Source organism: Struthio camelus, chromosome Z (assembly GCF_040807025.1).
Source record: "Struthio camelus isolate bStrCam1 chromosome Z, bStrCam1.hap1, whole genome shotgun sequence".
Taxonomy (NCBI): Eukaryota; Metazoa; Chordata; class Aves; order Struthioniformes; family Struthionidae; genus Struthio; species Struthio camelus.
The window spans coordinates 36,389,265-36,412,423 of record NC_090982.1 but is presented as its reverse complement, the minus strand read 5'-3'; the positions used below and the strand labels follow the sequence as shown (position 1 = coordinate 36,412,423).

The 23,159-nt window shown below is 37.0% G+C and overlaps 2 protein-coding genes across 4 annotated transcripts in view; both read left to right on the top strand.

The window, feature by feature from the left end:
- Positions 1–17,349, top strand: part of LOC104150309 (methylglutaconyl-CoA hydratase, mitochondrial) — a 113,031-nt gene extending 95,682 nt beyond the window's left edge. For 2 of the 3 annotated variants that reach the window (XM_068927302.1, XM_068927303.1), the window contains 4 exons: positions 8,288–8,475; positions 10,553–10,603; positions 12,369–12,416; positions 13,240–17,349. In XM_068927302.1, the coding sequence (XP_068783403.1) occupies positions 8,288–8,475; positions 10,553–10,603; positions 12,369–12,416; positions 13,240–13,317 (365 nt within the window). In that variant the 3' untranslated portion in view covers positions 13,318–17,349. Of the gene's footprint in view, positions 1–8,287; positions 8,476–10,552; positions 10,604–12,368; positions 12,417–13,239 lie in introns of those variants that run through there. The other variant, XR_011137732.1, reaches the window with a different exon arrangement.
- LOC138064478 (tubulin polymerization-promoting protein family member 2-like) overlaps positions 1–23,159 on the top strand; it is a 109,162-nt gene that overhangs the window by 8,757 nt on the left and 77,246 nt on the right. The gene's annotated exons all lie outside the window — the stretch shown is intronic.

The window sequence follows — 23,159 nt, the reverse complement described above, 5'->3', positions numbered from 1 at the left end:
TGCTGTCCATGCTGTGAGCTAGACAGGGACTTGAAGTCTGCATTACTGTGTCACTGTAGCAGATGAGATGAGTAAAAGAGGTCCTTACTTAATGTTTAAGTCCTTAATGTAAAGGACTTTCCTTTAGTATTCTAGCAATCTGACAATTGTAGCCTGGGAATAATTTATTTGAGCTCTTTCTGTATTAATTTCCGTTCAGTTAATGGCTTTTCCTTTTTTCAGGAATTAAAAACTAGGTAGAGGGAGATGCAGATTAAGAAAGCTAATGGAGGAACTATGATTTTCTATTGAGGAAAAAACCATCTGAGTAATCCCAAACAATAAAAGGTTGAAATACCCGCTTTACACTTACTGGCGTAGGTCTGCTGTTGCACAGGAACTGTCCTAGCTGAACTTTTGTCCCATGTACGTTTGAAGATGTTCTGTGTCTTTATACACAATTATGTACAAATTAAAGTGAAACTTGTAAATGATTTTGGACTGTTACATGTTTTTTAAAACTCTGATTCTTAAGATGTTAACAATATGAATTAAGTATTACTTATCAGTCAGAATTCCAAAAAGAAAAGACAGTTTTCTTTCAGATATACCATCTGTTGTTTGACCTTTTAATAGTATTACACCTCAAAACAACGTGCTAGTCCTACCTACCTTTTCTCAGCTGATCATGAACAGCAACACATGGGACCAAGTATTGGTCCAGGATAGTAACAAGATGTGCCTTCCCGAGAGGAACATGAATAAACAAACAAACTGGATCTTCTTCCAATTGCTTTTGTTTATGTTGTATTTTTAAACTTTTGGTCTTTGAGTACATGGTCTTGTGTGTATTCTAGAAGATTTCTGCTTTCTGCAACAGAGTAGTGACTGAAGCATATTCGTATAGCGAATAAAGATGTTCTATGTAGAGTCTTCAAAGGATAGTCCTGACTTGGAAAAACTAGTTTCTATTCCAGCCTGTGCCATGGACTTCTAACCTGATAGGTCTATATTGCATGAAGTGCAATTTTTAAGGTGGCAGTTCACTGTTTTTATTATCTTGATAGCCAGTTTGAGACAAGTCTCAATGTTTTAGCGGTATTGAGCATGAAAAGCTGCAGCTGAAGTCACTAAGACTGCAGGTGCTTGGTGCCTCTGAAGACACTAGCCTTCATTTGTCTCAGGCTAGGCATATAAATATCCAACTGCTCAAAATTAGCGTGTATAGAATATCCCATAACATACACTAAATGCATGTTTATATTTTATTCACATTTATGATTGATTTATTTTAATTGATAATTTCTAATATAAGTTGTAATTATTCTTGCAGATTGACATATGCTTACCAAGGAATAGCAAATAATGCAACGTCCAGAATACGGATTAACATGCACAAATAAAAATAATGTTTTAATTATTCATGCATGTGAATTACAGAGTTTTTAATAACAACTGTGGTTATTTCTTCGACTAATCCTTCTATGTGTTATTTTACAGTAATGTTCTTTGGAGAATAAAAAGAGCAGAAGGCCATTTTGGCGCTCCTAGATAGCACAACAAAATTAAACAGATCAAGCTACAAAAGTTAGGAATATCTATGAGTGTCAGACTAAGTATCTCAGAATTAAGTTTCTCATTTACTGAAGAGGTTGCTTTTTGCATTGAAAATCATTCTGGAATAGTGCACACCAGCTTTGAAGGATTTGGCCAGTTTTTGATAGAGCTTATATTTCCAAAGCACTGCAGAATGTCATAGGCATGTGCAAGCTCCTTTTAAATAGCGTAGCCTACGTATTAGATGCAGTGTAGCTGTAGCAGTGTGGCTGCTTCATCTGGCAAGACATGCTACTCGAGGTGAAAAATATACTTACTCTAAACATGCAAGCTTTTTTTTTTTTTTCCAGATATATTTATCTATAGAGAGAAAGCTACCTTCTTGGGATTTGACTGCTGAACCAGGCCATGCTGTGTCCTACTACAGTCTCATTGGCCTTGCTGTTTTACCTGGACTCCCAATCTAAATTTGCCACTGATTCTTCTTTCTTTAGTACTGCTCAAGTCAGAGAATTTCAGGGATGAGAATTTTCAGGGTTATCTTCTTAAAAATCCTTTACCTTGGGACAGTTGAAAGCAGGTGGATTTCTTAGTGGGGAAATCAAAGACATATGAATGATAGTAGTCAGGGTGGGAAAACGAATAATCTTTTCTTTCTTGGTTAGGAGATTAGCAGAGTGATAGATTGCTTTGCTGTGTGAAAGGATGAAATGGTAGATTTCTATATGGCACATGTTGGAAGTTAGGAAAGCATTTAAGTTACTTGTCCATAAACAGGGAAGACTTCAGATGCAACAGTCTGATTCATGCTTTGCTTGTTGTTTCTTGTTTTTAGTTGTAGCCATTAAAAACAAGAAGTAAGTGATTGTCCCATTTTTGGAATTGTGATCTCTTTCTATATGTAAATACAAATAGAATACCTTTGTGGTAATCCTTATTTCTGCATTTCTCTTGCCCTAAAATGATTACAATGGTTTTTTTCATGTCTATTTTTTTGTCCTGATTTTTGTATGAATTGAGTTATAGCTGCCATAACCAATCCAAAACTGTAAGAACATAGGCTATGAAATTATTTTTTTCAAATACAAGTCAAAAAAAGTTTTTTTTTAACCTAATGTTACTCATAAAACCCACATAATTTATGAAGTATGATCATGAAGAGTAGCACTGGTCCGGTCCTCCTACCTGTTGTTACAGCTGAGTAATGACTTTGTATACGTGTGGGTGTGATTTTTGAAACTGGAAAATGCCTTCTCTTGGGCCATTAATTTCTATCTGCAAGAAGGTGAGTTATGTTTTAATGTATATGCAGTTTGGAATTTCATGTAAGCTCACTTTCTGTCATTGCGTTCCTCAAGGATAATAGGAACAATTTTCCATCCAGCATAGTAGGGAAGTGTTTGGTGTTGCTGAGTATCCACGTGTTCTCATATTTGTTGCATTTGTTTATGTTTAAGTAGACTAATGACTTTATGCATTTCTCTTTTCTTTCTCAAAAAATTTCAGTGATACAGCAGATTGTCAATGCGTGCACTGCTAATACCTAAGGTCTGGAGAGTCCATGTGTTGTAGTTCAGGTCTGCACTTGTCGAGCAGTGTTTGGTCTAACGTTGGAGACTATGCAGTGCTATAGGTCTGGCTGTACAGCTCGTTGTACAATAATTTTGAGGGAAATATGAAGTACCTCACATGTAGAACTCCTTTTAAAGTTGAGGATTTTTTTTAAATGCAAGTTTTTTGGTTCAATTTTTGGTTCCGTTCCTTTCATATAGGCAGCTGTCTGCAGGGAAACCATTTTTAGTCTTTCTCAATTTACAAGAGGATTACCTATTTTGAAAGTAAATCAGTTTTTCTAAATTACCTAAACCGTTTCATCTTTCTATACAAAAGCTGTGGTGATTTAACTACTTGTGAATTTTGAAAGTATATTTACACTTTGCCTCATGAATCGTAAGCGCTCCTACATCCTCGAGCCAAGCACTGCAATCTACTGATTCAAGCTGGTACCTTTAAGCCACCCACGTATGGAGATCTGATATATTCTAGACATTTTTCAGATATGTTTTTAAATAAAGCAATCTACGTATGTAGTTACTACATGAATATGAATAAAATGGATTGCGAAAAGCAAAGATTTGCAAGCTAAATTGGCAGTTCCAAAGCTGAAGAGAGCTTTGGAGTCAGTCTCAGGCGTGCTCTGCAGTGCACTTCTTACAGGGCTACGTGCTTTTTCCAAAAAAACTACTTTTGGGGCCCGCTGACCTCTCTCGTTCACTCAGTTCTTTTTCCTCGTCGCAGAGACTGCGTTGTTTCTTTGCTTCCTGCTCCGTTTTCACCTTCTCACTTGCGTCCTCAGTGTCTCTCCAGACTAAGCTGTTTTCAGTGATTAAGACTTGGTGCCAGTGAAAGGCCCTGTATGTTTTCTGTTATGCAGGGATTTGGGATGTCTGATCCCATAAGGATTTATACCTGGATTTAAGTTAGCTCCAATATGTACATCTTTGTAGGATCAAGGCCTAATTTGGTAAATGTTCAGTTGGAAAATTGATGTTAAATATGATAGCTTGATAGCTTTTAGAATGAGTAGTGTTTTGAAAATGGCTGAATTCAGCAAAGGATGGCAGGTACGTTAAAAGTATAAAATATATTTGTTGCTCAGACTTTTAAAATATAAGTTACATGCCTGAAAACATTACATTTAAAATAACATTTTAGCCATCTTAGCTTATTTATGAGCTCTTATGCCTACTGATGAGGCCTGCATGTTATTAACAGCAGGTTTCTGCATCCCATGCTGCTGTCACTGTCTCAATGGAAAGAAAAATCTGCTGCTACTTGGAGCTTTCTGCAAAAGAACTACAAGGATACATGTGAGCCATTTCTAACCTGACTTGTATAACTAGAAAGTTTGTGGCTGACAAACTTTGGCTTTGCCACTGGTTATTAATAACATATTAGAAACGTACAGTAGTCTTTAAAAAGAGAAATCTAGATACCTGCCAGTAAAGCCAGTCTAATGCAAATCAAACAAAGATAGAAAGGACAGGATGAAAAGAATAGTTTTTTACTGACCTTAAAAAAATAGGACTATGACTGAGTTAAAGTTTGGATTTTTCCCAATATGTTTTGACAGAGCCTTGAGCTATGAGAAACTACTGAGTGTAGATATTCTCTGCCAGAATGATGAATCTATTTCCAGTAAGCTAGTTGCTTCATTTTGTTGGATATACTCTTGGGAATTGTTCACGTAATTCCCTTAATCCAAACCAGTTGTGTACATATTTTGTAACTGATGAATTACTGACACTAAATAAATATTCATACAAAATCAACTGTTTGAGCAAAAATATCGGTTAACAATTTTCATACCAGTAGTTAGCAGTCTTGCATGTACTGTGTCTTCTCACATGGACTGGAGTGTCATCTAAAAAAACTGTTTATGTTGTTACAACATTGAGTATATACCATCTCAGATAAGAATGCATTTACATTGCAACTGTGTGTCAAATACTTTTATCAACACAGTGAGTAATACCAGATCACTAGTCCTTGAAATAACATGTCATTAAATTTGTGAAGATGAAACAACTATTCTTCCATCAAATTCTGCTCTACATTTAGATGAAATGCCCTGCTTAAGTAATGTCTTTGAAGACTGGGTGTTACTTCCTTTAGCTCTGATTGTAGTTGGCAGGAACTATATGTTCTTTGTGCATTACCAAAACAGAACATCTATCTCCAACGTACTCTGTGTGTTTTCCTCACAAATGTGTGTAGCTATGTATATTTTGGTGTGTTGTTTGCATTTGATTAATTGAGGCTTACTGCTTTTGCATGCGTATATGTCTTATTCCTACTACTGAATATATGTGATTAATGCAGTGAACTGCTGGCTTGTATTATGTGAATATTAATCAAAGAACATGCTCCTCTGCCTAATGGCTTTGCAGTGTGGGAGGCAGCCAAACAACGTAGACTATAGTCTGCTTTTTTGCTCTTTAATCATTATTGTGTAAGACACTGGCAAGAGAACTTTTTTCATCTATAAACACTATTTCATGCTTAAACATATCCATTGTTTGGTCAAAGTTATGAAACATTGTTGCTCAATTAAATATTGTTTTCAACATTTCCTGGTAAAAGCAGTAATAGAAGAGAGAGAACAGTAAAGGAAGGGGAGAGAGTTGAGTAGAAAAAATTACTAAGCATAGCAAACAAGGAAGGAACAGAAGATGTGAAATCAGTACATGCAGCCTCTTAGTCTTATAATTTGAACAAATAGCTTTCTTTAATCAAAAGCTAAATCTGATGCTTCTCTTGATCCCATTACTGTGGTGAAAGGGATAATTTATGAGAAGACTATTCTTAAAGAGATCAGAATAGACATCTACTGTGTTCTGATTTACACTTAAGATGTGTATCAGGATAGAAGTTGATTAGGATATGACAGCTTCTTGGGGTGAGAAATGGAAGGATGTTCAGTATTTAAAAAAAAAAAAAAGAAAAAAGAAAAAAAAGAAAGAAAGATAAAGCCAATAGATGTTTCTGTTTGCTGATAGTGGTACAGCTCAGTATGCTAAGCTTGAAAACACAGCTCCCTTTTTCTGGCATACAGTTGTGATTTAAAGGTTTATAGCTTGAGCTTAATACACTCTCTTTCTGTGAATCTTACCAGTGAAGCAGCCAAGACAAAGAGGAAGGTGTAGGCTTCAGGTTTGGTAGTATTTTAAAAGGGCTTTTGTTTGAGACGGTGATTTTTTTTTTTTTTGGTCCCTCATTAAAAATATCCTAGATTATGGGCTTTCTTTTGGTTCTGTGTTTCTTCTGACAGATGCTGTTAGCAGGATTTTTCCCCTGGCAGTCACTGCTTCAGCTGCACAATTAGCAGCAGTAGCAGGGGCTCTAGCATCTGTCTTTAGCTACTAGCACTTTCACCACGTTAGCAGTAAAGGACCTGCCATGGTCTTATGGTATAAAATCATTTTGCAAGCAGTGTCATTTTGACATGGGAGACTAGACACAGAATGGCTGCTATTGAGATGAGAGGAGCCGAAAGCTCTTGGAGAGCTGTCAAGCAAGAGTTCTTCTTGCTGTGACCACTTGTCCTTGTACCATCAGGATGATTTTGCTAAAATCATCTCACGGTGGTAGGACCACTGAGAATACCTCATCATTTGTATTTACTAATGCTACTGTCCTACAGAGTTTGTTTAAACTATTATGAGTGTAAACGTTTTTGCGTTCTTCTTGAAAGCGTATCTCATCTTTTGTTATAGGCCATGATTTTGTAATATTCTAGAGAAAATAAGGCAGAATCCCCCAAACTTCCTGCGTCTTCATATGATGTAATGTGTTCAAAGCCGGGTCTGCTTTTATGAAAAGGAATACAGTAGTACTGAGGCTTGTAGTTCATAATAAATAATAGTTGAAAGATGAATCAGGGAATCGTAAAAACTTTTTATTTGTCTCCAGTCAGTTTATTTTATCTCAGCGATGTATTTACATATTTTAAGAACACATCAGTAAAAGAGCTGAATGGCTTCAGTAAAATACCGGTTTAGTCTACCATTTTCTGGTGGAAATTAATCTATTTTATATTAACTGCACACACATTTATCCAGTTTTTTATCACGTCCCCTTGGACATCCTCTGTATATATTCCCGTTGCATATACATATATATTAATAATGTAATATGTTCATATGTCCTTTCAGAAGTAGCTCTATTTGGAAAAAAAATTTCTATTTGTAGACTGTCTAAATACATTGGATATGTATCTCAAAGAAGTAGACCTGGTATAGTTTCAAGGTCTTGTCTCCTGCCTAAAGGCCATTTCCACTATTTTAATTCATAACAGTATCTGCTTTTGAGACCTGAGTCTACTTCTTTCATTTTAATAATGATTATGCTTTTATTCTCATTGCTTGTTAATTCTGGAAAGTTAGTTAATTCTCAGTATAACTAGGCAACCTTCGTATGTCTGACTAATGTAGTTACTGCTTGTTGACCTTCTCAAAATGATGATCTGCCAAAAATTCTTTTAACACAGTAAGGAAAGCTAACTAATGGTAGCTGCATTTCTCTGCTGATCTGCACTAGTCATCATCCTTTCCTGATTTTTGTATTCAGGCTTTAGATTTCTACAGTAAGTTGGAAGTAGGAAATGAAGAGGCCATGGATTTGTAGTTCTTTTGGGTAGAAATACCGTTTGTCCCCAATAGATGGAAATTTTAGCTTTTGCTACAGCCTTGTGTTTCTTACAGTTTCTTAGAGCATAGAATGTGTGTGTATATGTATGTGTATATATGGAGTATGTATAGAGAAAGTGTGTTTCTTAGAGTATAGTTCTTTAAAAGTGTTCATATTGTGGTGATTAATATCTTAAAAGTATGTAGACTCTTAAAAAGAAACTGAATATTTGGATAGGATCTCTTACTGGCAAGTAGTTTTCCTTCAGCATTAGGCTGCTGTGAGTATGGTAACCTGTCTGTAATCAAACATAATCTTTATTAATATTAGCTCTTTTCAGTTATTTAAATATCTTTCTGAGATGCAGAAAATTTGATTTCATTTTAGATAAAGTTTCAAAACTGAAGAAGGCATTTAAGATTGTCTTTATCTGGCAGTGTAATTTCTGTGTACTCATGTAACTGTTTACGTAATAAAAAATGAAAATACTCGAATAAGGCGTCTTCTTTTCTAGGATAGACAGATGTGAAACTTGCGTTTTCTGTTTTTTTCCAAACTATAGGGGGCACCCAGCGATTGCCTCGCACAATTGGTGTATCTTTGGCAAAGGAGCTGATCTTCTCTGCGCGCGTTGTAGACGGCGAGGAAGCAAAAGCAATAGGACTGATCAGCCATGTGGTAGAACAGAATGAAGCAGGGGATGCTGCCTACAGAAGAGCGTTAGCTCTTGCAAGAGAATTTTTACCTCAGGTATTGCAGATTATTTTGCTTTTAGTTTTGGGTTGTGACCAAATATTAAGCCTGAGAAAGATCCAACTGTAAAAAGAAAAAACTCTCACAAAGTTACATTTTACAAAGTTATTCAGGTTATGGTGAGAGCTATCAGAAGTGTTCTCTCTCATGTGTACGGTGGTGTTATTTGATAAGTGTTTCGTGGTGAAGCACATAAACTCTATCCTGCTTGTATCATTGTGATATGGTCTGTTTGCATTGCGTATTTTGGCTGTCAAGTTTCAGACACGAAAAATGTTGTAAAGCGTGTGTGTGTGTGTGTGTGTGGTGGGTTTTTTTTTTTTTTTAGTAAAGCAATTATCTCAACAGGTTACTCCGTTGCAGCTGAATGCTTCAGAAGAGAGACAAGTCCATATGAAGGTGGACATATCTCAGTTTAACTGTGATTTTGAAAACATAAAGCCAAATGTAATTTCAGAATTAAAGCAAAACCCATTTAGTACTGGTGGGCCATCTGTTTGCTTTTTCGCCTGCGTGTATAAGTCTTATGAAAGAATCATGCTCTTCTATAGTTCTGAATGACATGCTATCTCAGTCTTTCACTACAAGAGTTGAAATGGCATAGTTTTCAGACAACCATATGCCAATGTTCAGAGTTTAGCAATTGCCTTTTCCTTATTGCTTGCCTCGTTGTGAGCTAGCATAATTAGCTCCCCATTGGTGAGGGGGATTGATTGCCTGGCCCGACCCTTCATGGCACCGAGCTGGAGACTGTGGCAGCAGGAACAGAGCTTGCTGTTTTTTCTGCATCCCCGGGGGCTGGACGCACGTGGATATTTCCACTCCCAGATTTTTCACTATTTGTTTTCTTTTCTGACCTTTCACTAAAACACAGCTTCGTCATCATCCGCCCAGGTAACATGTAAACAAAGGGGATTTGATGAAATCCCATGCTTGAGAACTTAACAATTTTAGAAAGAAATTTAAGCGTCACCCTTGCAGGAGTCTTTGTAATACCTGATTGCTACAAGTTCCTTCACCACCATAGAGTGCAAGCTATTTGTTCAGAATAGGAATGTGAGTTTGGAGCTCTTGATAAACCTGCTTTTCAGCTGAGGACTCCCAGGTGGCAAATTCATAGCAGGTGATATTAAAGAAAATAATTAGGAAACCACTTTATTGAATCACAAGCGTAACAGCAAAATCTTTCCATTCAGAGTGGAAAATGTTACGGATGAAAAATGGCATTTAGCATTGATTGTTTGTGTTTTGAAAACTCTTATAAAAAGACAAACATGAAAAATAAAATAGAAATTTTTACACTGTGACTCTGGAATGTTGATTTAGAGTTACAGCTTCACACTGGAAGCAGTTCAGAAACGTACGGAAAGCTCTGAGGTCCTGGCGACTCATGCAAGTACAGTGCTGTGTCACCACCGAAGAGAATGCATTTGCCTTTTCCCAAAGCAGTGGGCGACTTCCTTAAAGCAATGTGTGTATATTCAGAAGCTGATGCCAATGATAGGCGTATGACTGAACTGTAGCGTGACGTAGTAGAGGGGGAGTGTGCAGCTACCTCTGCTCTCTTCTTGCCTCGGTTGCTCGCAGAAGACAGTCATAGCCTGACCAGTGCAGGCTTTGCATTCTTATACTTTAGGTTTGAAGCGGTATCGGTTCATTTCATTTTCAGATCTTTTCATGTGTCTTCATTGTATGATAATCGGGACATACTAGGATTGATCATGTGAAGCCCTATAATAGCCTTTAGGCCTTATTTTGAAGGGTATTGATCAGTCTTGACATAAGTGGAAGTGCTTGGCATCTTTGAAACATAAACCCAGCATACTGCTTTGATTTGGCTCTTTCAAAAACTGTATGCTTCTTTCACCTTTTCTCAACATTGAAAATATCTATTTGGCAGAAAAAAATACCTCCTATAGTCATATACTTTAGGATGTTTGACCCCTTTGCTATCTATTTAATAAAAGTACAAAGTCCAGAGGGTCCCAGTACAGCACGAGTGATGTGCAGACTCTTCACAGCATAATCCTGTAAAATTTGATGACATGCAAACCAGCTTTTTATTTCATTTTAGGGACCACTAGCAATGAGAGTTGCAAAACTGGCCATCAATCAGGGAATGGAGGTAAGGCTCTATACTTCTCATAACAGTAAGCAGAAGTCAGGATGTCAATAGGTCTTCTGTAGTGTTTTTTTTTTTCCTAGATGTGTTTTTAGTTTCTCCATGTGTAGTCTTTCAAAATCTGTTTGGCTCAAACTTTTTTTTAAGGTGAAATGCAATTTTTTTATGTTTATATTTATTGATTTCAGACTCCTGAGACTAGTGGTGATGCTGTTTGGACATTTCCATAACAAGGCTTAGTAACCCTACAGCTGTCAGGGAGTAATGCACTCTGTTAATTATTAATGCTAGAAAGTAAATGTAAACCACTGTGAGTAAGTTGTACTTCAAATGCTGGGAAGAAAAAAATCCCCAAAGTGATACTGAGCAGTCTGTCAAGGCTGTAGTTTTTAATAACTAGTAGTTAAAGACCAAAAGGCATGTTATTGCTTTTTAATAATTTAATACAGGCTAGTGTTAAAATTATACTAGGAATCTGATTTCAGATGTTGAATTGCCACTCCTTGAACACTATTGACCTAGCTCTAAAGCTCATTAAGACCCAGCCCTGAACGCATCTGGACATGTGTTTTACTTTAGGCTTGTGAATCATCTTGCTGAGCTCAGCAGGACTATTCATATTTAAGTTAAGCACATACATAAGTTCTTGCACCAGGACAGCGTATAGTTCAGTCTGAGACGAGGGAAAGGGGATCCTGTCATATGCAAAATCTGAATCCAACAAGTGCAATTTAAGCTTGATCTTTTAAGTCTCATAAGCAACCGTTGATATAATTGAGTTCAGCAGAGCACACCACCAATGACTTTTGCCCTGAGGACCAAACTCGGATGCTGTTGTGCTAAGAGTAAGTTCATTATGTTCAAACAGCAAGTAATGACGGAATTCAAGATCTATTTCAGCGGTACCCAAGGTTCAAAAGGTTGCAAGCTAATTTGTCTCACTACCAGATATAATAAACTGGAGCATCGTTTTGTAGAACTAGGGTTGGAAGGACTCTGAATGCTTGTCTAGTTCAATCCTGAGTCCCCCCAGACAAGATCTCCTGTATCAAAGCCAGTCAAGCCAAATGCTTGCTCAGCCTATTCAACGGCAGAGATTGCACAGCTTCTCTTGGTGCTCTGTGCCATTGCTTCTGTCCCCTTGGCCAACTGCTTGTAGTGCATAGCGACAATCTTTGCAGTGGCCTTTTGGAAAGCTGATAAGTTCTGCAACAGCTGACACTTAGGAGAGGCAGAGAAGCAGTGAGGAGAAAATTTAGTCATTTCAGCTGCTCAGACCACCTCACAAAGAAGTATACCAAATCTGGGTGATGGTACAGGATTACCACTGGCCTCATTTTCTTTTTTATATACATTTGAACTTGAATTTATGTTTACTTTTTAGCATGGCATCAGTTTTTTTTATATGAAGTTGTGAAGACGATTGTTTCAAAACCGATTTTTAAGTAATCATGCAGCACACGCCATTTTTTTCCCTGTAATAATTGAAATGATTACAAACATGCAACTAGCTGATGTTTTTTATATCAGATGATTTGATAGTGTTACATTACTATAGAATAAGGAAACTGTTGCAGAAATCACTAACTACTCTCACCACGTGGCAGTGAAGTATTTCTATGTTAAAATAGTGTAGAAGGAATTTGCAGAAGTATTCCAGAATTTACAGAAAATAGCAGCACAATATTTAAGTTTGCTATCAGGAAATAGGGTGTATACTAAGTGTACAAAAATATACTTTTAAATGTATTTTATTCTTTTTCCTCAGGTGGACTTAGTAACAGGTTTAGCAATTGAAGAAGCTTGTTATGCTCAGGTATGTAATAAAAAAACCCCCACAAAACTGGGTTTGTTGGACGCTGTTGTGAAACACGTGCAGAAATGCAACTTGAAATTGCTCTGTGATTTCTTCTTCAAATATTTTGTTGTTGTATTTGGACCTTCCTTCTACTTACTCTATGCTTATAAGAAATTTAAGGAAGGAGATGTAGTTGAGGGTTAAAAAAAAAAAAAAATCCTCTTTTCAAGACTGTTCAGGAAAAGGGAATGACGCGCTGTCAGCCCTATACCTAGCCAGCCATACTTTGCCATACATCTAGCCCAAGAACTACCTTAGGTTTGCTTTGCTTTGGTTTAATGTGAAATGATGTGAAGGACACTTCAGCAGTATGTGCCACTAATGGCGGGTGTGCTAACCATGAGAACATCAGGACAAACCTCTTTGCCAACAAAATGTGTGAATGAAGTATTTTGAGTTTTTATGTTCCTGGACATTCAGACAAATTTTTGATCTTGGAAATAGAAGCATCGGTATTGGAGATATGCTCATTTAAAGCACATGACAATCTGATTAATAACCTAAAGACAAAACAAACAGACAAAAACCCAAACCCTAGGGATTTCCTTGTCATCTGGTCAGAAGAAAGATGTACCTTCTTCTCCCAAACTGTTTCTCAGCCTTCTGTTGTGCCTTTAAAGGATCTGGTGCTTTCAAACGTCTAAATATACATTGCAGTTTTCATTTCTGTATAGACTGTATGAAGCATGTTGGATGCATTCAAGAACTAGGGTTTTTATGAAAATATTTTTGTGGTATTATTTTTGATATCAATAATAAAATATTACTGTGCTCTTTGTAGACTATTCCAACAAAAGATAGAATTGAAGGTCTTCTTGCATTTAAGGAGAAAAGACCTCCTCGCTACAAGGGAGAATAGAAGAAGCTGATGCCTTTAAAATACAGTGGGTATAAATGTACTGCTAGGAGGACCATTAAGGTGCACTTTGCATCAGCGCCTGGAATATCTCAACCGCCAAAGTAAAAGCAAATCATACTGGCGTTACAACATTTTGAATGCGTCTGCGCTTGTACCGGGCCCAGATAGATATGTCTTTCAATTCATGGTCATTAAAGTTTCTAAAGGTTGCTCTGTGTATTGGCGAGGTCACAGGTCCATGCAGCATTTTTAAAATTTCATATGTATGAAACTTACCATTCCTCAAATAAAAAAGCTCTGTAAATTCTTTATATAGATAAAGCCTATATGTGATGTTAAGTGTACATCTACTGTATCATTTTATCAAAATAAAAGTGACTTCTACACACCACAAAAAAAAAAAGGAATTATACCGAGTATGCATAATAAATGCTTCTGTATATCAGCAAAATTATATTTGAATATTCCAGCTGAATATATACCTTATTAATAAAGTTAAGGGAAATGAAAAGGATTATCGTTTGGAAAGCGTTCAGCTTTATTTATCTGACTTACGCTATTATAAGTAAAATGAAATTAACTTTGAGAATACACATAATGATGTCCTTTTGATGAAGTCATTGCCATTATATTCATTTAATTGTATTAAATTACGACATCTTTGAGGCCAGTCTTTAATTATACATTCTTGTATGTTAAACTCAGCTATGTCTTACATTGTTCCAAAATATCGTCCGATAAACACTGTCTGCTGTGAAGGAACTTTATTTCACTTGCCCCAGTAATTTTAGATTTTTGATGCATTAAAGATTTTTCGGTGCAGGGATGTGACTAATACACTGTTAAAGCTAGAATTCTCTTCAGCTCCAAAATGCTGGTTTTGTGGGTTCTAACACTGTGTTTTTGTATGCAACGAGGCTAAAACTGAAAGGTCCTTTATACTGTGGAGCCTTCAGGATACTGTTCATACTTTGAAAGAGAAATCCAGTAGGTTATGAGGTGAGAAAACTATTGTGATTCATACTGTGTGTTTGCTATGGTAATGGCATATGCAGCAAATACCTGGAAATAGCCTCTTAGAAAGTATTTTTGTTTACTTGACTGGAAAATAAACATGGCTTAGCAGTCAAAGGTGATCTTTTTTATATGGAAACAACTTCCTTCGTGTTTGCTTACCATTGTCAAATGAAACTCATGCGTGCTCTGCTGTATCTGCAACATTAACTATGGTCACTGTCCATATCTGTGGTACTAAAGCAGATGATCGACATGAAACGAGAAGAGCTTATCTAAATTCATATTTAGACATATCTTTGCATGTAAATTGATTATAACTGGTAGAGCACACACTTTGTTGACTAGTAAACTTGCTGAGTCGATCATTTCATGCGAGATAATTTGCAAATAAAGTACCGGTGCCTGTTTTGATAGTCTATTATAAAGCCTAGAGGGTCATTTTCTCCTGTTTTTGAAATGCTAACATGTCATTTTCCTTTTTACTGAGTAGGAAATAATTATGTTAATAGGAGAGAAAATATTGAGTCTGTGCTGACTGGTTTGTGTTTCAGAACTTTGATATACAGTCTGGTTATTGAGCTGCCTCTGGTTTTCTGGCAAGCGCTGATTAAGTAACTTCTGTGGCATAAGACGGTGCTGTTCAACATCCTGTGTAGATTCTTGCCCTTAACTAGTTTTGATCTCAGAAAATAATCTTGCTGTCGTAGTAGTCTCTCCATTTCTTTTTCTCAGGAGAATATATTGTCACATTTGGCAGTTTGAGTCTCTTTTTTGAAGTCAACAGTTTGATTATTATTACAAAGTGCGTACCAATTGGGCAATCTTTAAAGGTACTTATTAATGATATTGAAACAATTCTGAAGGAATAATAATTTAGCGAAAGATAGGTTCAACGCTTGCTGCTGTTGAGTAAATAGCATTATGACGACTGCATTGCTCATCATTAATAGCAATATTAGAATTCTACTCCCAAAACAGGGGGATTTGTAAAAGAAATGCTCTTACAGAGCCTAACTTCTCCTGATGAAAATTATCCACCTTGAAGTGTTCAGGCTCAGCTCGTCCAGCTCCTGGTAAAGGCATGCTTTTCTCCGCAGTACCTCATGGGTAAGCGTCCCCTGATCCTGGCTGGTTCCCTGAAAGGTTATTTCATGGTTCCCAGGCATAAACAGCTTTTCCTCCTGCTTCTGCTGAGCTCAGGTGAATAGTGGATTCCTCTGCACTTCACTGCTGAGTTGAATGTTGAAGAGGTGATCGTTCCTTGAGCTGATCTCCTCTCAGCGATTTAAGTGCAAGTCCAACTTCTTAGTGCCTAGAAATTTAGTTTTATGCAGAAATACTGTATAAATTTATATAACCCATATCATTTTAGCCTTTAGTCTATGAATACGCTAATGTTTTCTCAGTGATATTGGTGAAGTACATTCTCAATAGATTCAGTATATTTCTGGGTAAAGTTTTCAGAACTGTCTGAATGACTTAGGTCAGTTTGTTGCTTTTGAGTATCTTGCCTGCTGTTAAGAAATGTGGTATTTTTTTTTTAATTTGAGGTTGTGTAATGGTATAGTTAGCAGTTGAGGATATTGTCATGTGGAACGTTTCTTTGAGAATTGCAGAGCCGTTTGTCAAATTGTTGAAATTTATGTCGGTTTGCAGACAGTTGCTCATAGTTCTACTTTGAGATTCATATCTGGGCTTTTCCAGAGCTGCTTTTAACCAGCTGCATTCAAAATAGTGAGCACCAGTATGTATCACGTGCAGCTGTTTCATAGTTTTATCAGTTATTTTTTTATGATACATACAACCATAAGCAAGTTTATTGAATACACCAAAAATCAGTGGTTTCTCAAACATAAGAGAGGGCAGAATATCATTCTAGTGGAGACTAGCATGGGTCTTGGTCTGGGACACTCAAGGAGTAAAGTAAGAAGTTGGGTACTAGTGAAACATCCCAGTACCAAAAACAACTCATAGATGCAAAATCAAAGGAGAAGTTGAAACGCCTTAATTTATCACAGACTTAATTTTTGTTACGTTGCTTTTCCGTGTAAGCAGATCACTTAAAAGGTGTGTACTGAGACTAAAATTAAGATTTACAGTAAGAAAGTATTTGAAAACCACTGCTGTTTTGTATGGTATACATTGCACAGGATGTGCTTTCATGGCTTATTTGTGGGATTTTAGCCTTGTTGCCTGAAGTACACCTAATGACACCACTGAAAAGTCAGAGGGGCTCATTATCTAATGAGGTTGATATAGGTACTGTATTCAAGATGTGATGATGATGATATTGTTTTAAGATGTTCTTTTTGTGCGCGCTTTTAGAAAGACAGCTATCTCCAAAAATGTGAAAAAGGAAAACAATTGCAAACAGGTAAACCAAAAGGAGAGAGATGTTCAGCTAAAAGGTAATGAAGTTCCTCTTGTGTATTTTGAGGGATCACCAAGGCTACTTTTTTCCATGTATGTCTTTTTTCTGTTGGTTTTTGTATTGTCTGAGTCTGCAGCTCACATAACAGGATGCAGGGAGCACTTCTGGAACTTTCATGGATTTTCACTTCTAAGAACATTGTATGTTTTAAAAGTTATAATTAGGGGAGTTTTGAACGTGTTGCCAAGAAGTTTTTTAAACGGATAAGAAATGATCAGGTTATCAGCAAATATTTACCAAGATACTTGTTTCATTCAATACACGGTTCAAATCATGCTCAGTTTCAACCTTGGAATAGAGTTGAATGAAAGTTTTACTGGTTGTACAGTGTACTATGTTTATACAATATATTTGTTATGCATTATAATATGTATATGTCTATATAGGCATGTGCATACACATGCACATATGTTGGTATGCATAAGGATAGATATAAATACCATCAAATGAGATCAAACCCCCCCCTCAGGATGTGATGGTACAATTGTACTTCAAGAAGTTTTGAATTTGTTTGTGCGAGAACACCTCAATTGATTAAAGCGAAAACCTTGAACCCAATAAAGAATGCGTTATGTTTGTTACAAGTGGCATTACTTGCGGTGTATGAGTTCTGTCAAACAGAAATTCTAGTGCAGAAACAGCAGTGAAGTAGCAAGGAGAGGCATATATATATGCTGTGTATCTCATCATTCACATATGGTAGTTCAAGGCCAAAATAAATGTAGCAGAAGTCAAAGTGAGTTCTAAGTTTCAACAAAGGTGTGGCATGCCAGATAGCGCATTCTTTCCAGTCCTATAGTATCACTTGCTTCTGCAGTTTGGGCAGGCCTACAGTAATCATGAGCAGCTCATTAATCAACAACTGTCATAGATTATAAGATCAGTCTCCACCCCCCTTTACTAAGTCTAGACTTAGATTTCATCTTCAAATTTTATCTAGTAGATAATTCTTCCGAGGACACTCATTCACATGGGAAGAAATATGAAGGATGTTAAAAGAATTTATTATAGAGGGCGTGGAAGTTCTGTGTCAAAGCTAAGCCGTATTGCAGTTCTTGAGTTCAAAATAGTATATTAACCCTCTAAGGCATATTCTATATATGTGTGTTTATAAACTCTTCAAAGTTCTGGCTAGTGACTGCTACTCTTTGATTATAATTTCTAAAGCATATGCTAATGAAGCTTTTATAACATATTTACATTAAAGAAATGAGAATATGTTATAGTTTTCTCATTGCGTAATGCAATTTTCAGAAGATCATGAAGACTTGTTTTTTTTTTTTTTTTAAAGAAACTTATACAGCAAATAGTTCTTTCTTTATTCTAGCAATTGGTAATTGATTTAACATTTTCCTTTAAGCAGAAGGGACTTTGTGATATCATCTTTGGCTCAATTCTTTCTAGCATGTTAAAAAATCTGATGCCAGTTGTATAAATTCTTTAAAAAAAATGTGTCTGTCTCATGGAGCTTAGAAAGACAAAGTTTGAAATTTAAATTGTAAGGATAGAGTTGTGAGGGTTCTATTTTCATTACGTGTGAATGCTAACAATATGGCTGTATGCTTATGTAGAAAGAGTTTGACTCTGCATCTTTTATTCATGTGATAAGTCCATACTGTCAGGACTGTTGTCTTCGAAAACTGGGCTGTAGCCGAACTATTTATGTAAATATATGTAAGTATTCCCAGACTGTGACCACTTAGGATGCAATCCTGAAATCCTAGTTCATGTTGAATAATGTTTTAGTTGTGTTCTTCTGGCCAGCCTCCTTTTCAAAGCAGTGGTGAAAGCAGAGGAGAGACAGTGAGTATGTATCTAAGAAGCAGTGGATGTAGGAAAAGATGGATAGCAGAGTTGTTTTGTCCAGTGCTTTCAGGTTGTATGTTTAAGTTACAATTCACTTCATTGTAACCATTTCTGATATCTTTATGAGCAGCTCCACAAAGTGGATGTAGATATTTCTGTATTTTTTACAGCATCTGAGTTTTAGGCCCTAATCCCTAGTAGAGATCATAATAGCTAAATATAGTTCTTATGCTATCTATATAACATATGAAAGGAGGCAGGATCCGCAAAAAACAGCATAATGAGAAGGGTACGTTACTGGTTGGTAAATGAAGACATGGATATGTTTTAGGCCTCATTTTTCTTCTCTACTTTGTGCTTGAGAAAGTTCCTGTCTTTGTTTTGGATTTACGGCCCTAAACTTTGGAGTTTATGGCTCTTATCCTCTTTGTTAAAGCTGAGTTGAAATCAGTCCTTTTGAGAAAAAGTGAAGAGGATATGCTGCAGCCCCTTGATTTATCTGATTGCTCAACAGTTGGAGTACTCACAAAAGATGAAAGCGACTCAGTTTCTGCTCCCTTCTTTCACTGAACTGTCCTGAACCTAACACTCCTACTAGAGTGACCTTATCACTGGATACTCTTAGTCACTCCTGATGAAACTTTTCTGCTTAAGTTACTCTTCAAATTAACTTATGAGACATGGCAAAAATGACTATTAGCCTCTTGGTTTGAAGAGGGAAGACCTGTCTTGCTGTCCCTCACCCAGTGAGTATCTCACTATTTCATTAATACGTACAGGAGCAAGGACTAGACAGCTGCTTGCTTTCCTCTCCTTCCCAACATCTGCTTTGTGCTATGGGGCGTTCTGTCTGTCAAATGGGAAGGTGCTTCCTGAGTCAGACTCCTTAGCTGAGGAAGGCTTCGTCTGTCAGTCCTAGAAGGCCTTAGGTACAGCGTGATTGCCATTGTCTGATACTGTCAAGACTGTGACTTCCAAGGGAAAAGCAGAATGTCAACAGCTAAGCAGGAATGTTGAGGACCTAAATTTTGGACTTGGGCTCCTCAGTCCCTGCAGAGATGGAATTTTAGGTGCATGCCTCTGTGATTGCACTTCTAGAAAGCTTTACATTTTAGGAATATTAGTTGAGATTAGAAATACTTTTTAAAAGTAAGCAAGGGATATGAGAAATGACTTTAACTACTGATGAGGTATAGTCAGTCCGATGATTGAACTAGCTTGCTATTAACAGGTACTAATACTCATGGAACCTTTTAGGACTGAAGAGCAAATCTGGCTGCCCTTTTCTATACCAGCTCCCCAAAGCAGTCAGGCTGCTATCAGTAAGGTAAAAGGAAACCCCAGCAAGTCAGGGAGGAGATGGTGTAGGAGCAGCAGTGGCATAGCTACACTGCCAGAATGTTTCCCTGCGCTAAAGCAATGGCACGAAGCTGGTTATTCCAGCTCTACAGACTCATCTGCCAACAGTGAAGCACAGAGTAACTGTGTACGAGACAAAATCTGGATCATTTTGTGTGTGCATGTATATATAATAGATAAAATGCATGTCCGTATGTCCACTCTGCTTGCAGCACATAGTTTTAAGATTGTTCATGGAAGCTTCTAAAGCATTGCTTCCATTGCTAAAATAGCTCATCAAAACCCTATCTGTGCAGGTATTTGTGTTTAAAGTTACAAAAACATTTTGTCCTATACATGTTTTCATATTTTGTATAATTACAGCATATTTATCTGAAGCATTTCGCAAGTATACTTTTGTGTAATACTGGTAGGGGATTAAGTAATAGCTGCTTACTAGCATTATTGCTCAAGAACATCAAATGTTACTGTGATGAACTGAGATTTGAGGTACCAAACGCTTTTGGCTGCTTTGTTCCTTTGACCTTTATGCTCTTTGGGATAATAAAGCAGTCCTGTAACGATGCGCTTGTTTTCCTTTACATAAATGCCAGTAACCACTTGAACAGGGCACTTGATTCCAGTTTTGATGGGTGGTGCCTATAATGGACAACGGTAGTGTATCCAAGCCAAGTTGGCCATCTTTATGCTTCACAGTGCCAAAAACTTCAAAGCTTCTTCCTTTTAGAACTCTAAAGCAATACAAGTTTGTGTTTCTTCATATCATCAAACTTAATTATTGGCAATAAGCAACTGCTGGCAAGAGCAGGATATCACATGGCTCCATTTCTGCTTTAGAAAAGGTCAGCATATGGCATAAACACTTTGCTGTATTATGCAGCCTTGTACTCTGATCACATAACACATGCTTCAGAAAGCATTATGCAATGTTATACTCACTGATTAATGACTGCTTGCACAAGAAGTTTTTCATTACCCTGAATGCTAGCATCCTGGGAATGATTAACTTTGTGACATAACTCTCATCGCATAAATATGGAGGATTCAAATATAGCCTCAAAATAACGTGTTTCAGAAATAACTGAACACTTTCCTGCTTAGTGCTGTGTACAGTACATGATTAACAACTGCCTTAAACCTTCAGAGTGGCATAGAAAAGCCTATTTGGGAGAACTGCAAACAAGATTTATTTTTAGGGGTTAAAGTTTCACCCAAGCTGAATTTTTGCACACAGCAGCATCTCATTCACAGTGTTTTTCCTCTGCTTGTGTAAGTTTGAATTTCCTGAGAAAAATCTGTGCCAACTCTTTTCAGCGTTCAGCCAGTGAGTTAAACAGAGAAAGTTAAATCTAGACCTTCTTTAGACCAGCAACTGCATGGGTGTAGTGCATACAGTTGTGTGCCTAAATCGGCTTGATTATAGCAGAGTAAGTTCGCAGTCGTTGGTCTGTTTTTTTCTGCAGGCAGAATAACAAAGCAAAATGTAGTCCTGAATAAAGCAGCTTGCTAACTTGGGGCTGAACATTACTACATGTTCACAGTTAACATTTTCTGTTGATCATTCCATGTTCACATTTTGCAGATTCTTGTGTTCAAAAGCATGATTACACTGCATCACAGATGTGATCATCATAAGGAAGTACAAAAGAGGAAAAAGCTGTAAAAATAAATGCTCCTCACCGTATTCCTCCACATATGAAGATTCATCCTTGTTTCTTGTTTTTTAAGTAATGTCAAATGCTACTAGTTATCTATGTTTGTTAGCTTTGTCAGGAGAAAGCTGGTTTGCTTATATGAAGGTTCAGCCCACAAGATCAGTTTTCACAAGGAAATAACCGTACTAAACTACTTCTGTTTATTCATTTGCATTTAATTGCCAGACTTAAAAAATTACATCTGCCTTTTATGATTCTCACTCATGTAAATAATCCTTATTCTCACAAATAGTCACATTAAATAAAGCTACTTTAAGTAAAGGCTTTATAGTAGAAGAGCTGGTTTAGGACTGTTACCATATTGCTTCATATGTTCCATTCCTTAAAAAATAATCTTCACTGAAAACAAATAGAGAGGGTAAACATTGACTTTTAGTATGTTCCCTTTAATTTTTGCCTTTTCCTGCATTCCAACTCCTACAAGCAGTAGCGAAGGCTAAAGGAAACAGACTCTGACTAAGCATTAGCTACCAGCGTGCCCTCATTATAGCTGAGGGCTCTTATTCTCCCTTAGCCTACGTGCAGAGCCAGCTAGTCTTTCAGCTGTGATGACGAAATGCCATGCATTTCTTCCTGGAATAGTACGCAGATAAGAGGCCACTTGTTATGCTGAGGTTTCAGATGAACTCCACTAAGGGTTTCAAAACACTCTGTCACAATTATATCAGGTTTCTTTAGCAACCAATTCATTTCAGACACTTTTAAGATAAAAAGGGAAGAGATGTTAGTTTATTTTCCCTTGCGGTTTCACTGTTTAAAGCCTTACAGGATATGACTGTGGATAGTTTACACTTGGCCTGAATTTATTAATTTTAAATAAAATTAGCAGATCAAAATGGATCTGTTCATCTCTTGAAACTCATATTATTTATAATGCACTATGTGTACAAAGAGCTTAAGAGAAGTAACAAAAATCCCATGGCTATGATAACGCTGCTAGAAAGGCCCTCTTGTGCAAGCTGGGTTGCTGAGTGCCTTGAGCTCATTCTAGTTCCCGTGAAAGTTGAGAGTATCCGGAATCTGGCAGAGCAGGACCCTGATGCTCTGATCTAGGAGTCAGATTCAGGGGCTAGGACATGTGTGCATAATGAGAGCCCAGCTGGCCTATATATGGCTTAGCAGAGGTAGAAGGGCCTCCTAATGAGATCATTTTGTAGATCTGGGCCCTGTTTAGGTGATTCCTTGCACCAGCAAAGGCAACATGAGAAGCATCAGACTTAAATCACAGAAGCGTCCAGTCTTTAGAAGAAAGAGGAGTGTATGAAGTGTTATTTCAAACAAGCAATATCTTTGCATTATTTGGAAGGAAGGAAGGAAGGAAGGAATGTATTGTCTGGAATAGCCTGCTGATCAGGTGAAGGTTACATAGCTCTTTTCACCTGTCCTTGGACACTAATTACACATGTAGTATCTGTGATATGCCCCATTTCCATTCATTCATTAAGGATGACATTAAGTCAGTTGCAACCTGCTTTTTTGTTGGAGCTGTATTTCACTTTAGATCTGTGTAGCTA